The sequence below is a fragment of the Lonchura striata genome, chromosome 10 (genome assembly GCF_050655825.1).
Source record: "Lonchura striata isolate lonStrDom1 chromosome 10, ASM5065582v1, whole genome shotgun sequence".
Lineage (NCBI taxonomy): Eukaryota > Metazoa > Chordata > Aves > Passeriformes > Estrildidae > Lonchura > Lonchura striata.
In genome coordinates, this window is record NC_140712.1 from 19,759,553 (window position 1) to 19,774,990 (window position 15,438).

Below are 15,438 nucleotides of genomic sequence, written 5' to 3' on the forward strand. Positions count from 1 at the left end.
TCTGGGTGGTGGGACCTGGCATGGATGAGGAAGTGTGTTTAGTGGAAGACGTATTTTGGATTCTTTCTTTACATTTTCCATGTAAAAAACCCCACAACGACACATGGCAGGTCCAAATACAACTCTCTTTATGACAGTTGCCCATTTCCTAATAAATAGGGCCCAGGCTGTCATCCTGATGGACTCTTACTGCTTCTGACAGTGTTTTCTGAGGTGCTGGCTTCACACAGCATAAACAACACTCCAAAACCTAAATAATTTGGAAAATCCCATTTGTTGTACTTCATTTGTCTGCTTCTCTGTTGCTTAACCAGTGACCTAATAATCCTGTCCATGTGTTTAGACTTCAGGTTTCCAGAACTAAACAACAATAACCAAGAAATGACATTGACAAATTCCCAGGACTTTCAAACAATTATGCCCATTGTACATACAGAGAGATGCAGCCTATTTTTCCTCTTGAATAACTGGTTTTATTTACAAGGTTTTCTAATCCCAGTTTGTCTCTGTCTTTGCATTGGTTGGCCATATTTTGCATCAGAAATTGAAAGCATTGTTGTCCAGGGGTGATTTTAGCATGCAGCCAGGTGAGCATGGGCGTGCACTTGTGGTAACTTAGGGACTGGCAGTTTCTGGTTTAATTTCTGGCTCTGCTTCGTGGCTGCAGCAGGAGTTGTGTTGTGTTGTGTTGGTTAAACTGTGTTATCACCACATCTCTGAGCTCCATCGAGGACGTGTAAATGAAGTCAGCATGATGCAGGCAGAGCTGGCAGATGATCTGCCTTGCAGCTCTGGGCAGCAAGAGCAGGCTTGCCCTGCAATATCACTTTATTTAAGTGGTTTCCTTACCCCTCTGCCTGAATTTGGACAGAATGAAATTCCCACTGTCTGGTTTTCCATGAGCTGCTCCTCAACTTCTGCTTGCAAGTTTGGTGGGAAAAAAGCCAGCTATGGCTAAAGGACTTTGTGCCATTCCAGTGAGGAAATAGTTAAATATAATTTCAATGTGTCATTTACATTTGAGCCTAACGAGATTATAACTGGAGCTGTGTGAAAATGACTTTTTGGTGCTATTTTCACATAAACTGACTATTTATTTATTTATTTTGTTATGGGGTTATTTCACACCCCAAGGGTTTAATTTTTGTTGGTTGTTTTATTAATGTAAAAATACTCATTTTCACACCCAAATGTGTGATTATTTAAAATGCTGCTTCTATTCATTGTGCACTGACTTGCAACCTAAAGGCAAATATTCAAATGTCTGGAGCTTGATAACTCCATGGTGGTTTTGGCTGGCTTTTTAAACTCAAAAATTGCTGGGAAGAGAAATGGGCAGCAAGTAATTGGAAGTGGTGTAAGGGCTGTATTCCCATGCCTGCCTCTCAGCATCCTGGGATGGGTCACAGGTTATTCCAGCACCCTCTGCAGAGTGGTGCCCTGTCTCAGCCCCATACAAACCCTCTCCCAGCATGGTAGTGCCAAAATGCTGGAGCAAGAGCCCTCACCTCTGTGGCCTTGTGTGACTTTAAATAATCTCTGTCCCTGTCCTGCATGGAGGAGGAATGTGGATGACAACACAGGCAGAATTGCAGCAGTGCTGAGGCAAAAATCTCTGGCCCTTGCTCATTGCCAACCAATTTCCTCTACCTTGACTGGTGTGGGCCATGGAGAGCAGGGATACAAAATGCTCTTTGCCATCATCTCCCTTCCTTGGGAACAGATTGGTTAAAACAGCTTAAAATGTTTTTGTTGGCTTGCTTTTTGTTGTTTTATTTTTTTTTTCCTAAATTGGACTGATTTTTAAGTGTCTAAAATGTGATGTAAAATCAGTGTCCAGGGTTCTGCATTTTGTAATAAGTGAATGTTTTGCTGATTTCTTGCGAGAATATCTGCAACCACGCCAATTTGCATGCCCGTATGTGTGTGAGATTGCTGGCAAAGAAATGCTGAATGCTGATAATTGTATACTGGTTTTCAAGCCTGATTTAAGTAATTTTGATTTTTAATTCATTCTGTGCTTCCTTTTTATTTCTGCACATGTGTAGTAATGTCCTGTAATGTTGTTGCCTAAAATAAGCAGTAAGAAATGAAGTTGAGATGGCCGCTGCAAAAGGAAAATGACATTTTTTCCTTTGATCCTTTTTTTTTTTTTTCCCAGTAAAAGAATAAGTCTCTATATAGAGAATGCTCAAAAAATATTGCATTCACTATCTTGCTGCTAATTTATATACAAAAACCAGCATGGCTGTGGGGGGCCTACAAAACTCAGAAATGTGATATTTAGAAGTTCTGCACAAGAATATTTTTTGTTCTTGAGGAGCACTGAGCAGCTAGCACTCTGCACCAGGGGTGCTCAGTGCCTCGGCATCCAATTGTGTGAAATCCTGGTTGAGATCCTGCAGTCAAGTTGTGTTAGAAGATGAAGAAACCTCTGCCCATGTGCTGAGGAAAAGGAAGAAAATACAGGGATTTATACAAATAATGTTGGTTCTGTGTGATAAACCCAGGGTGTTTGTTCTGTCCTTCCTTCAGTGAAATACCTGAGGTCATGGATGGATCAGCAGTGCTGGAAATCTCAGCTTCACCATGTGTATTTTAACACCCTAGCAATTTATTAAAAGTTTTTGTTTTCTGGTTTCTTTTGATTAGGAATCTGAGAAAAAGGGGCTAATTGAGAGAATCCACATGGTCCAGGAGATCATCATAGCTGTTCAAAGCATCCTGGAAGAAATAGCATCGTTTGGAGAGAGGATTAAAAAGTAAGTAAATAATTTTTTCTTCCTTGACCATGATTTGAAATGAAGCAGAACCAGGAGGATGAAGGTGAAATAATTGTCTTGCTCCAAAAATGGCTGCAAGGTGCAGCAGGATAAACTGGCTAGTGCCACCACTGCTTCTTCTCTTGGTCTTTTTTTCCAGAAAATCTTTGCAGAGCATAGAGAAAAGGAGAAGCAGTGTTCCTTACTAATTTAGCTTTCATATTTGCCTGAATTTCTGGTCTTGCTTGTTTGTGATGGGGTGGGGAGTCATGGGTGCCACAGATACTGCTTGAAGATGTGGTCCCAGAAGCATCAGGCACTTCTTTGCAGTGCCACCACAAAAAGTGGGCACTGATGGTCAGTGTTGCCTTTCCCACGCCCTCTCCATCCTGACCTGGCTCTTGGGGTTACCAGTCACTTGTGTCCCTGGCCAACACATTGATCTTCTTCTGTCTTTGCCATTTTGAGCTGTCTGCTTCCTGCTGGTGCCTCGAGGAAGCCCAAAGGGAGGGTATTCCTGACCTCACAAAGGAGGGAGGTGAAGAGCCTGAAAAAAAAAAAAAGAAAATCCCACACACAAACACACACAGACCTTTTATAACTCAGTCTTTGTTGGAGCTTAATTGATCCATATTGTTGTCTGTTTTGAACACAAAGTGATGGTTTGTGACCGAGCCTCACTTTAATGAGGAGCTGGGTTCAAGCTAAAAATACAGCAACCACATGTGCTATGCTGGACACCCCAGCTGGGGTGGAAGTGGCCCAAAGATGTATTCCAGTCCATGAACAGGGCACTGTTCTGCCCAGCTGCATGGCAGGAAGACTCAAAGCACTTAAACACTATTAATTCTTGTATTCATTTTGGTAACAATGGTCTTAAAGAATACGTTGGGTATTAATGTGGATGCCCAATGTAATTTCAGAAGGATTCTGTTGTAGCTCAGCAGTGATGTGCCATTAAAAAATTGCTATCAAAGTTTTTTTTGTAAGTGACAGACTGAATTGTGCTACAGTTTCCGTCTGTCACTCCAGTTACACAATCACAGGGAGTTTTCATAGTTCAACTCAATTGAGCTGTTTTGCTATTTTTTTTTTTTGCTTTAACTTAAGCTACATTGATTGATAATGATGGGTCCTCTCCCACCTATTTTTACTTAATATTTAATACGTCTATTGAAGCTTAAATGTAATTCTTGAAGCGTCCTATTAATTTTATCTGTCAAGGGAAGTTTGTCTTGTTTTATAGCCTGATAAGTGGTCCAGATTCATTCTCTCTTCTTCCTACTCCCCATCATTGTGATATGATGAAGTTAGCAGGCAGATTGTGTGAAACAGAGATGCCCAGATCCATAAATCCACCTGTGGACTAATGGGCATCCTTGTAGTCCAGGTGTCTCAGCATTTGGTGCAGGGCATAGGGTTATGTCTTAGAGCATCATAGGGGGACAAAGTCATTTCATAGATGTGGTAGCACTGTCTTCTCACCTTCAGTCCATCATTGGCTTGCAGATGAGAGAGGTCTGAGTGAAATAAAATCCTGTTTTTCACTACAGTGTGCCCAAAGTCTAAAATGCTGTAGTAACTGAGCCTTTCAAGAGTGCTCCTCTTGGGAAAAATCCAATGTGGATTGTTGGAAGAAGCTTGGGCTGCTGCTAGGTTATTACAGCTTATCCAAGCCAGCCTTCTATGCTCAGTGTAGTAAAGAATTGCTGAAAATGTAAAGATGCAGGACAAAATGTATATATATGTAGACAGATATTTATAGAATACTATGGTGCTAATGTTATACAGAGAAATTAGTCGAAGTGCTTTTTCACAGTTTGGCATCCCAATTAATCCAATGCAAGTTATTTGCTGGGTTTGACTCTGGCTACCTGCCACGCCTGGGTTGTGCACTGGACACACACCTCGTGTCACCTCCACTGTGACCCAGTGGAGATGGCTCAGCCCCATCTCCAGATCAGATAATCTGCTCATCAATAACAGAGAGCTGACTGGCCAGCAGAGATGTGCAACAAGTGCCACACATAGAAGAAGAAGCAAAAAATGCGAAAAACCAACTCACTTACATGTCTGACAACTTCACTGAGCTCCCCAGGGCTCCTCTTCTCTTTCCTTATTGTGATACCTGCCTCTCAGATACCTTCCTCAGTCATTCTAGCATCCAGATGTAGGAATGTACTTATCCACCTTCCAAAGGGCCTGCCATTTACAGCATATCTGACTGCACTGAGCACTGCAAAGGGGTTATTAAATTATTATTGGGTAGCAGAGCACAGACGGTGTCCAAGAACAGAAATGTTGAGAGGGATTGTGTTTTTTCCTTTCAGCACATTCAACTGGACGGTGCCTTTCCTCTCTGTCCTGGCTTGCTTGGTCCTGGCAGCAGCAACAGTTATTTTGTATTTTATACCACTGAGGTACATTGTTTTAATCTGGGGTAAGTACTCCACTGTGTCTCATTTCTATGAGATAAATACAATATACGTCTACAGAGTGAAATCAAACAAGCTTTAAACGACCTGTTACACAGACAAACAAGTGCTGTTGCTTAGTGGTGAATAAAGATGTTATGAACTTCTTAAAATTACCATTTCCCCCCCGGGTTATCCGATAATTTGCTTTTCTTAGGGTTCTTTATAAGTTTCCAACAGCACCACAAGAAGAACATTAGCCTAGATAAGCTACTTTCAGTATTATTATTCTTCTGCAGGAAAGTAATTAGATTCCTGGTGTTGGAACCCTCCAGCTGGGAAATGGTAGGAAGTGGACAAGATGTGTTTGCAGAGCTGGACCATGTAGATTTGGACCCTGGGAGCCTTTTGGGTCTGAGTATCCTGGCAGTCAGGACAGGCTGTGCCCAGTGGGAAACATTGAGCATCTCCTTTTGTCATGGGTCAGAAAGTACAGAAAGTATTTGTATGAAGATACATAATGAACTAAAAGAGGAGCTTTTAAAAAGTAAAACTTTCCTGGTGGTGTTATGAAGAAATGTGAGATCATTTTTCACAGGAGATGGCATTCAAGGGCATAGGACTAAGGGGACTGGCTTTAAACACAAAGAGGGCAGGTCTAGATTAGATATGAGGAAGAAATTATTTCTTGTGAGGGTGGTGAGGCTCTGTCACAGTGTGCACAGAGAAGCCCCATCCCTGGAAGTATCCAAGGATTGGTTGGACAGGGCTTGGAACAGTCTGGTCGAGTGGAAGATGTCCTGCCTGTGGCAGGGGGCTGGATTGAGATGGCTTTTAAGACATCCTCCAAACAATTTTATGATTCCAGGTGCCAAACACTTTCTACATCTCCTAATGGCCTCCTGTCTTATTTAGGGTGCTAGCTTTTATCTCAGCCTTGAGGTAGAAAGGTGTGGAGAACATAGTGTAGATAAATCCTCACTGACCTGCATAATCTCAGCCCTGATCTAGCTCTGAGTTTTAGGGACCCTTGTAGGGACCCCCGTCACCCCTGGGGCTGAGCCATCAGCTGCTGTCTTGGGTGTAGCAAAAGGGAGGGAATGAGAAGGTGGCATTAAAAAACCAGCCATTCTTGGGCAACAGCAACAAAGAAATAAAGGATTAAATCAAACAAAAGAAAGGGCAAAAAGAAAGGGGAGAAATTGCTGGGAGTAAAAAGTTCAGTAACAAAATATTGTTGTTCTTGTATGGAAGACATGGCGAGTACATGAAAACTATACATCCGTTCAACATCATCTAGAGTGACAGGGCCTTCAAATATGATACATGTTAAACAACTACCCTGTGGCAGGGCCTCAAAAGACCTTATGGTATTTTCTGTTTTTTAAAAATCAGGTACACAGAAAATTGTGTTGTCATTTTGCTACAAGTATATGGCTTAAAAGCTGCATCTCCAATGTGAAGCAGGTACATTTCAGGGAGAGGAGAAGGCTGGAGCAGCCAGCACATTTGAAATCACTTTCAGGGAAACCACTATGAGATTTTGTACAGGGGCATGATGGAATTGAATGCTGTATTATGATCCTCAGAGGCAACCAACATTTGAATTTTTTTGCTATTCTTTAAAATGGGTTTGCTGATTTTCTTCACCCAGAAGACCTTATGAACTTCACAATAAAATGAACATTACAGTCCCATGGATCTTCTGTCCAGACTAGGGACCACCTCTGCCAGCTGAAGCTTTACTAAGTCCGTGGAGATGGACTGCTATTTCTGCAGTTAAGCCTAATTATTCACACAAAGATCAAACTAAAGTAAATCTTGTAATAAGGCTTTACATTGTCCCACAGTATCATAATATGGGCAGTTTGGCCAGTGTGGCTCTGCAAAAATGGGATAAGCCATGAGGGATGGGGAAGGGAAGCTTTAATTTTCTGTAGGGATAGAAAGAAAAAAAGTCTTTTTCCCAATTACTTTCATACCCTTCCAGTTGGTCATGTAGGGTAGCAGATTTAACATCACACTTGGTTTTCAGTGTGTGTATTCTCCCTGTAGTATCCCCCACTATGAATTCTTGCTTCAATCTCTTTTCACCACATTGTTGGCGGCCCACGATCTCCAAAGTAGAGAAATGCCTTTATCCATAATGTCCTCTACTTCCTCCAGGAAGCACTTGTGAGTGATTCCACGTGACAGGGAACATGTGTGTGGCTTTAAGTCTGAGGCACTGTTTTCACACTAATTTTTACTTGTGAATTCCCTTTCCCTTTTTCACCTTGCCTGAACGAATTTAGAGGAAGGGAGTAGAAAAGGCTTGTATTATTTTGTTTGCCTTGATTTTTTTTTAATTTTTTTTTTTTTATCCTAGGCATAAATAAATTTACTAAGAAGCTTAGAAATCCCTATGCCATCGACAATAATGAGCTACTAGATTTCCTCTCCAGGGTACCATCTGATGTTCAAAAGGTAAGTAATGAATGGCCACGGCCAACAGAGGCAAGGAGTGACACTGAGAGCGGCTGGATGCTCCGTTTGGGAATACAATGCCAAAGGCTTTTGAATAACACAGATAAGGAATCTGGGGAAAATCCACAAAGGGAGGGGGAGAGAGTATTAGAAGAGAGGGGAGCCAAAATCTTTTGTCAGAAGGATAAAATGATTGCGGAAAAATTATCCTGAAAAGACCTACTTAAAAATGATCTGGAAAATCACTCAGCGTGGTTACTGAGCTATGGTTTTCGTCACCTTTCTGCTCCGGTATTTGTACAGAGGGAGGAGAAAAATAGTCTCTTTGATAGAGATAACCATCCAAAAGGATTTGCTGAATTCTCCTTTTTCTCAAGATAGGGGGAGGAATGGGGGGAATTATTTCTGTGACATTGTGCTTGAGCTCCAGGCCTCCCTTGGACAATGCCCTGCTCATCTTTTTCTTTAAAGAAAACCCTGACATGTGTTTAAAATACTCTACAGTCGATCAGATCAATCTTCTACCATTATGGAATTATAAGTTTTAATCTAACCGGAATCTATCCTCCCTCAGTTTCAGTCAAGTCTTGTCTCTTCTCCCATTTCTTTGAAACAACAACATTGTCTTCAGCAATCTCGCCTATCTTCCTGGAAATTATTTGAACAATAAATCCTTTCGAATGTCAAGATCTGTTTATTTCTCTTGGAGGAGGGAAAATAGTCTTGCTGGGTAATGAAGCCACACACTATAAAGGATTCATTCTTTTGTTTTCACTAACTGGAATCTGTGTCCCCAGGCCCTGATCCTGATGCCCAGGATCCCTCTGACATCGTACCTTTCTCTGTGAATTGTGGCACTTTCCCTGTAGGTGCTGCTCACTGGGAATAAGGGATCACAGTCTCACCTGTAGTGACTTTAAGGGGATCACAGTCTCACCTGTAGTGACTTTGTGCTGTTGGAGACAGAAACTGAATTGCTCACGTGCAGTGTTGAGACATCTGGTTGAAGCAAAGTTGGAAAAAGCTTCTGGTGACATTTATCTCAAGAGGCCACCAGACTGGTTGGTGGCAGCATTAATAACTGGAAAGAAATCTCACCATGGACTGGTGGGAGGAAAAATACTAAGCAATCATAGAACCATTAAGCTTCAGTGTATTTTTATTTGTCGTCATTGCTCTTGTAGAGGCCACTGGATTTGCAGTGATGGTTTGCATATGCCCTTTAAGTGTTTATGTTTAAAGATAAGCTGCTTTTCTATTTATGCTTTATTTAACATTTATACTTACAACATTTCCTTGAGTGGTTTCTATCATATTGGGATCCTTTGAGCTCTCCAAGGAAAATGATCACCACTTTCTATGGGAGGAATGATAAAAGTTCCCTGGATGGGGCAAACCTTGGAGTTTTCCACCTGTGCTGAAAATAGTGACAGCCACACATTTTAGGGACAAGTCATCCACGGAAGCTCCAAGTCCTTCTGTCTGCTTTGTTTTATGTGCTATCAATGCATCAGCATTTCACTGGGGTGTTGCAGTGAATTAGAAATTACTCCTGTCTGTACAGTACCCATTTACAACCACATGTGTTGGACAAAAGACAGAGGAGGAGTGACAAAGATGGCACTTTCAGCCAAATTTTCCCCATGATTTCAGTGGGAATACTTTTGTCTCACACAACAGACAATTTGGAGGTTACACCATCCTTGACAGTTCACCACACATGTTTTAATCATTATATTGTGTATTAATTTGTTTTGAATGGTGGAGGTAGCTTTGTCCAGGTTCTGTTTGGGAGAATACTTTCCTTTTTTGAAATTAAGTATTTCAGCATCCCAGGGTCTGTGTATGGTTTTGACAACTGTCATCTTACTGTCTATTGGGATCCACTTGAATTGAGACTCCTGAGAGAAGTTTATTAAACTAATAGGTTAATGCCAGAAAGATAAGGAAAACAACTCCCAAACCAAAACAAACCCAAAAGATTGCTGAAATCAGGTAGAACCCCATGTACCTCATTAGAAAAAATCTGCTTTTAATATTTTTGTTTCAAGAAATGATGCATGACTTCTCAAATCCTTCCTGCAATTAATCCCCCATGTTCCTGTGTTTAGAAAATGATTCATTACTTTTGAACCTTCCTTAGTTTCCCTGGGCTTGTCCTGGGGGAGCCATTAACACACACTGCAGTGGGCTAGAGTTACCTAAGTGCAAACGTCATGCCTGTTTGTTTTTACAGGTGCAGCAGGCTGAATTGAAACCATCCAGCAGCTCCAGCCCCATCAGGAAGAAGCGGAGCGCGCTCTAGGATGCAGCAGGGATTGGGAATGCAGCACCTCCCTCCCTGCACACGTGTGCACACTCTGTACCCCTCCCCTCCTTGCTCCAGATCAACACTAGAGTCACTGCCATGGACTTTCTCTTCCTTGGAAGATGTGGTTTTTGATAAACACCTATCTTGGGTTTCTTTCCTGGGTTGTCTTTTTGGCACGGAACCCCAAAAAAGAGCAAGGTGAAATGTGAATTATTTTGTGGTATGGGGAGGAGAATGGGAGAGGATGGTGCAACTGCACCTTTTCTTTTTCTTTTTTTTTTTTCCCCTTTGATTGCAGAGACAAGGCTGGATGTGGCAGCACTCCCTGTGTTATGTAGGAACAGATAATTCTGCAGTGTAGCAGATCAGCTGAGCTGATGTGAGGAGATGCTCTGAACCAGTTTTTAACATATCCAACAGATTTACATTAAGATATGAAAGCTATTCTTTTCTGAGTTAAATCACTGTGCCTAGAAAGGTTTAAGCTCTGAATTAACGAGTCTTTGATACCCATCTTCTGTTCAAGCAGTGTACATTTTAAAAAGTTTTTTATCATAATTAGCAGAAAGAGCTAGGAGCTCCAACAGTATCTCAGTATTTCATCCAGCACTTGTGGGTTCTCCTTTTTCCTTTTTTTTTTCCCTTTTCTTATTTTTTTTTTTTTTTAAAGCCCAGCCTGTGGTTAACTCTTTGTATACTGGAATTATCAGAGATCCATTGCTGGCAATGGATGCATGAAAACCTTATGCCATGAAAGGATTAAGAGAAAAGGCTAACTCAGTGACCTGAAAAGACTCTGTTGGCTTGCTTTTTATAATTCTATCTCATCAGATATTTTCAGCATAGCTGTTGTTTTCCTGTCTAAATCCAGAGGGGTCAACACTACAGATCCTAGAGGAAAAAAAATAAACAAAACAACACTTTATAGCCTTAAAGAGACAAATGCTTGTGCAGAAAGAGAGCACGTGCCCAAAGAAGTGGTTGTGCAAGAGTGTGCAGGCTTTGGTCTACCACTGATATCTTCTTGCAGTCTTTCCTGGTGGTTCACAAGGAGAGGACCCAAAAGTGAAGTCAAGTGGAAATGGCAATGGAAAGACAGAAGAAAGGACCTCATTTTGTGTTCTGTGGAGAATGTGATTTTTTGCTTGCTTACCAATCTTTTAGCAATTGTGCATTTGCTTTATGTATTTCAGAAAACCAGCATTAGTCAGGTTGTTTGACTGGGGAAACTAAAACACAGAATCATGTAAAACCTGCTTAATTTTGGTGATACTGCAGCCCTCGGTCCTTTAGGTGCTGTGGGACATTTTGGGAGTGACTTGTCACCACAAGTCATTGGTAGCACGAGAGCTGGATTTGTTCCTTGTGATTCCCAGGCAGGGATTACCACCAGCATTCCCTGGGGTAATTGACAGTACAAAGACATACAGAAACCTGAGATATAGGATTATTTAAAAAAAAAAAAAATCTTTGAGTCATCTAATAAAAAGTAAAATGGTTAAAACTTTCTTATGGATTGGTGATCCAGATGGAGTTGTGTGTGTGGCTCTATAGCACAATCTTGTGGGCTTGTTCCAGGAATTTGAAGAAGGAAAACTAACAGCAGAGTATCTTCCACTGGGTTATTAGCCCGATTCAGTAGTTTTTCATAAGTTTATTTTTTGAAGTCCCACTGTGCCTTTGAATAAGGACAGGCACATTTTCATACACTTGATTGGCTAAAGAATGTATTTTGCTTATGCAAAGCTGTGTGTAGCTGCAAATGGAAGGATTGAGGAAAGATTATCCTGGTTTAAAAAGCCACAAAAATGCCTTTTTGTTTGCACGTGTGCTTGTGTACCCATGCATATACAGAGTTGTATATAAAGAGTACATGTATAATGTATTTATAGGCGAGTGTGTGGGGGAAAATGGGTGAATATACAGATTTAAAAACCTTGAAAATGTTTATGAAAAATGCCAAAGATTCTAAAGCTTATCATCTCGCGTCTGTTCTTCTTCATTTTGTATCTTTCCCGGCATGTCTCTCTGGCTGAGCCAGATCTCTGCATGATTTGATTTACTTCAACTTAATGAAGCTGGTTGGAAAGAGCCTTGTAGAAATTACAAAATCTCCAGTAAATCTCCTTCTTGTACATACAATAGATGTCCACGGAACCCTTTTGTTAAACCAGTTTCTCAATCTTCTCTGTAAACAATGCCTCATTGTCTCGCTTCAAACTATCATCTGGTTTATCATACTGTAATCTTGTCATTTTGTAAGGACCAAAGTCAGGCATATTTAAGCAGGCGTGTGGGATCTGATCGCTGATTTGAGTGAAAACATTCAACTGCAGGAAAAACTGTTTATTTATTCAGAAATTCAGATTGATACCTTAGTAGTTTGGGAGGTTTTTCTTTGGGTTTTTCCACGTGGAATTGATTTCTGTTCAGGATACAGGGTGATACCTTTTTCTTTTTCCTTTTTTTTTTCTTTTCTTTCTTTCTTTTTTTTTTTTTTTTTTTTTTTTGGTGTACATATGTTGGGTTGCAGAATAATTTGTGTTAATTGTTTTGCTGGAGACATACCAAATGAAGGGATTTGGATGGCCCAGTACCTATATATGTTGTGATGAGCTCTTTGTTTTGATAAATGCTGTTTTAAATGCAATAAACATTTGAGGTTAAGCTGATGCTTTTAATTTGTCTGGATTAGGATATATGTTTCACATTCTTTGCAAAATGCTGTGCTATGACATTTAGTATCTGACTAGGTAAGCAAGGACATCCCTTGGCAGTGCAGTGTAACAATTCACACTGGAGTTTGCATGGAGTGTAAGTGCATCTCCTGTTGCAGCAGGAAATGAGGTGAAGCCTCATCTCACCTGCCTACAACTCTTTAGTGGGATTTCTTAGGCTCTACTTCAAGAAAAGGAGTGTTATGTATTCTTACTGCACATTCCACTTATCAAACTCTGATATTCAGATTTGTAATTAGATTTTTAAAGCAAGACTATCCCTCTGTGTTCATTTCCCCATGCAAATTTTCAGGTTTTACATTTTTAATCTATTTAATGTATAAGTGAAATTAAAAAATTACATTTTTACTTCAAGGTACTTGTTTCAGGGCATTTGCAGTCTAAAGTCTCTAAGAGCAGAAAGCATTCAGAAGTTCCAGCCTAACACTGGATTTTTTTGATTGTTGAATTGTGGAGATAAGGGAACATGAAGCATGTCCACTAATGATGCAGTGTATGGATAACTGGGTTTGACATGTATGTGCAAGTGCAATATTCACTCACATTTGTCCAAACATGAGGTGCTGCTGAAGGTTTGGTTTTTTGGAATATTCATGACTAGGACTGAGGACTTGGCTTCCCTATGGATGATTGTTAGTAAAAGTCAGTCACTGAAACACACTTTGTGGGAAGCAAGCAAATAACTGAGTAAAGCACAGCTGGAAATGCCACACACCTTTCCTTTTTCTCTGCTTGAAAGTCTCTGATTTTAACCTTCAGCCACAGCTCTGCTTCCCCCTCAGTCACCTCCTGAGCCAGCCACAAAGCAGAGGAGAGCTCAGGCTTTGTCCTGCCACCCAGGGATCTCACTGGGGAGCCCTGCCCAGCAGACCAGCATCCCTGGGCAAGGTTCTCCCCTAGAAATTAAACTGGCTGCTGCTAATTCCCTGCCTGGGGTAAGAGTACAACAACTCCCTGAACTGGGCTGTCTCACTAGGAAACAGAGGCTTGCTTTTTAATTTCCTGTGCTCTATATGGGGCTATGTTTTATTTTATATTTTTAATTTGGTGGGCCTGATTCTGCAGGCATTGCCATAAGTGGGACTGGAGTTATTTTCCCATCAGACCAGTAGGTTCACACCAGGATGGAGTTTGGCTTCTCTGATACCTTAATTGAAAGATTGACAAAATACATTCTAACCAAACTTTAACCTTTAGATTTTCCATCCTTTAACTAAGCTGATAGACTGTTTTGGAAGTGTTAGCTTTGGCTTTAGAGACTATGCCATGTGTTACTTGTGAATCCTGTTCTGATTTTAATATTGTGTGTTATCTGTGTCAGGGCCCTGATGTATCTATCCCTGTAAATCTCACAGAGGCTTGATAAGAATATCTGCTCCTCTGCATCCTAAGAGTTGCTAACTCAGAAGGAAGCTGAGATGGTCCAAATTATTGTTGATTTGTTGCAGATAAGAGTGCTTTAGTCATTCTCGAATTTGGGTAAATTAACTCAGGTAAAATATGATTTTGGGACAAAGTATCTGCCTGGGAGTTTTTCGGAAGGGAAGACCCTCAGCAGTAATTGAGTAATTCAAGGAAAATGTGAGCAAAGGATATATTTATGATTAATTTAGAAATAGCGTTGGAGTGAATAAAGACATTGACATTATAGCATTTCCAATCTACTTTTCTCTGTGATGCTTTGACTGAGAACAAGACAGCATTTCATGAGAATTGAGGGGATTATTTTGTTTTGTATGAAAGATGTGCTCATTTGACATAAATCATGAAACTGAGCATGGGGAAGCAGGAGATGGCATCCAGATCTCAGTGTTTGCAACAGCACCAGCACCTGGGCAGGCACAAGTTCAAATTCTCAGCGTGGCTTTAACCTGAGGGCTGGTGATTCTTGTTAAATTTTACGTTAATGAACATTGCCAGTCAGTTCCTGCATGTTGGATTGAACACCTGCAAATTCCCTCGTGGCTGAACATGATGGTGTGCCTCTTGCAGGGGAAGAAAGTAAAAGCTGGAAGACTTGGTGTAAAATTTGTGCTGATGTCCTAGTGCAACCAGCCATCTAAACTTTTGAGGACTTGCAGAAGGAATGTGAGGCAGTCTCATGGACAGGGTACATGCATCCAGTTCTGGGTCTTAGAGGGTCATGTTTAGATGATCAACAGATCTTGCTTCTCACTCTTAATTATTGTCTGCTAGGATGGCTCAGCCAGCACATTTAAAGAGTGACTTTCAGTCACTCTTTTCCCCCAACCACCAGCCCATAGTGGTTTGGGGCGTAGATGGATGTGTTTGGGTAAGGAGCCTATGCTAGGGAACCTAGGGACTGCTTTGCTGGGAATCTCTCCTCTGTGCTGGATTTGTTGTGACCAGACTTTGAGCAGATGAAAGAAGGAATTTTTTTGCTCTAAATCTCCGTATTTTGGTAAGTTACTCTTATGATGGGATAAAACTTTAAATGTTGAAGTGTCATTTACAAACTGAAGGTGATAAAACCGAAGGACTTGGGTCTGCCACTTCCAAAAGCACAATCAGCCTTGATTCTCCTTCAGTCCCAAAGGACCTAAATGCCTTCAGTGGAAAGTCTGCTCGCCAGTAATGTTACAGCACCTTCAGAGATGCCGATGAGTACTTCAATTTCACACTCAGTAAATAACAAGCAAATATAAGGGGGAGTGTCTTAGTGACACTATTTATTTCTACCCTCGGTATTTTTTTTCAATGAGATCACGTGAAAAGAAACAAATCAA

The 15,438-nt window shown here is 40.9% G+C and overlaps 1 protein-coding gene across 14 annotated transcripts in view; it reads left to right on the forward strand.

Annotated features, from left to right (window-relative positions):
* The window catches only part of MCTP2 (multiple C2 and transmembrane domain containing 2), a 128,236-nt gene extending 116,141 nt beyond the window's left edge, over positions 1 to 12,095 (forward strand). For 12 of the 14 annotated variants that reach the window (XM_085588904.1, XM_085588905.1, XM_085588906.1 and 9 more), the window contains 3 exons: positions 2,653 to 2,762; positions 5,093 to 5,202; positions 7,545 to 9,871. In XM_085588904.1, coding sequence (XP_085445030.1) covers positions 2,653 to 2,762; positions 5,093 to 5,202; positions 7,545 to 7,855 — 531 coding nt within the window. In that variant the 3' untranslated portion in view covers positions 7,856 to 9,871. The other 2 variants (XM_085588903.1, XM_085588914.1) reach the window with 1 other exon arrangement.
* The last annotated feature ends 3,343 nt before the right edge of the window (positions 12,096 to 15,438 follow it).